Raw genomic sequence first — 1591 nt, 5'->3', positions numbered from 1 at the left:
TTTTTATTTTTTTTTTTCTTCTCATTTAACATTTATTTTATCTCAAGTAATGAAAATGTTTTTTTATGGTTTCAGTTTTAGTAAACTATATAACTCTGCTCCATGTAGAATGAAATTTTCAAGTCCACAAGCTGCAACAAAACTGTGGCGTCTAATAAGGATGATGCTGTTGAACTGACCATGTACCGGACAAGTGGAACACGAACAAACTCCCAGAAGCCCGTCAGTGAGCCAGCAGCCCAGGCAGAACTGGGAGATGCCTCTCCGGCTACAAGAGAAGTGAGTTTCTGTCTGAACAAAGCAGAACATATGTTCCATTATATGTAAAATACACATTAGCCAGACTTATTTTCTGTTGTCTTCCAGCTTACAGCAAAATTAAGTGAAAGTCACAGATATTGTAACATTAAGGTACGTAATTTGTTTTCATGTCTCCAGTTCCATGGTACTTGATTCCTAACCACTCACCCCTTCTACAGAAAATGTAATCTCATTTATTCAAAGTGATTGTCTTACAAGGAATTGTAAACTTTTGGTAATGCGTTTTTTTTGTTAGTGCTATGTGGACGGACCTTTTGGCACCCCAACCCGACAAATCTTTGCATCTGAACATGCAGTGCTTATTGGTGCTGGAATCGGCATCACTCCTTTTGCATCCATTTTGCAGAGTATCATGTGCCGGTGAGACTTAAAGTTTTCTTTGTATCAAAAAAACCACATGCAAATTTTTAAAAATTGTATGTAACATTTATTTTTGTCTTTTTTTTCCCAGTTATCGCATGAGAAAGCAAAACTACCCCAACTGCAACTATTCCTGGTGTGAAACCATCAAAGACAACGAAATGAAACTGAGGAAGGTGAGAGTGGTGATCAGTCGAATGGAAACTAGAATAAATAGGAGAAAAAATATGTATTTATTTATTTCAGCAAAATTTTAATTTTTGCGACAACTATTCCTTTAAGTTCAGATGCTGTCTTAAATGATTAAGTAATCAATCTGGTTGTACAAGTCAGTTCAACTCATTTTTTTTAAATCTTGTCTTGTTGAATCTCATAGTTGAAATTGGCTAAATTAAAACATGTTGCTATGATTTAATGATCATACCATTTTTACATTGTATAGATAGCATCAAAGCTAATAAACATGAACAAATTCGATCTCATGAGATTTGTAAATGTCTTCTAACTTCCTGCAGGTGGACTTCATTTGGATCAACCGAGATCAGAAGTCCTTTGAGTGGTTTGTGAGTCTCTTGACCAAGCTGGAGATGGACCAGGCAGATGAAGAGCCAGAGGGTAAGAGAGAACCGAAGAAAGAGGGAAATAGGGTTGGCACTGAAATGGCCAATCATGCTTGTTTTTATGTTTTCAGGCCGGTTTTTGGAGATGCACATGTACATGACATCAGCCCTCAGTAAGAATGATATGAAGGCCATAGGTCTGCAGATGGCTCTGGACCTGCTGGCCAAGAAAGAGAAGAGAGATTCCATCACTGGGCTTCGCACACGCACACAGCCAGGCAGACCAGATTGGGCCAAGGTATGAAAAGCTATTCTATTCTATTCTATTCTATTCTATTCTATTCTATTCT

The 1591-nt window shown here is 37.5% G+C and overlaps 1 protein-coding gene across 1 annotated transcript in view; it reads left to right on the top strand.

Moving 5' to 3' along the window:
• LOC107670200 (NADPH oxidase 5) overlaps window positions 1-1591 on the top strand; it is a 9427-nt gene that overhangs the window by 7178 nt on the left and 658 nt on the right. Inside the window, exons 10-14 of the mRNA XM_016462721.1 lie at window positions 367-411; window positions 557-681; window positions 773-857; window positions 1197-1296; window positions 1373-1539. Of these exons, the coding sequence (XP_016318207.1) occupies window positions 367-411; window positions 557-681; window positions 773-857; window positions 1197-1296; window positions 1373-1539 (522 nt within the window). The remainder of the gene's footprint in view (window positions 1-366; window positions 412-556; window positions 682-772; window positions 858-1196; window positions 1297-1372; window positions 1540-1591) is intronic.

This window comes from Sinocyclocheilus anshuiensis, unplaced genomic scaffold (assembly GCF_001515605.1).
Source record: "Sinocyclocheilus anshuiensis isolate Anshui unplaced genomic scaffold, SAMN03320099.WGS_v1.1 scaffold624, whole genome shotgun sequence".
Lineage (NCBI taxonomy): Eukaryota > Metazoa > Chordata > Actinopteri > Cypriniformes > Cyprinidae > Sinocyclocheilus > Sinocyclocheilus anshuiensis.
This window is presented reverse-complemented; position numbering and strand designations above follow the sequence as displayed.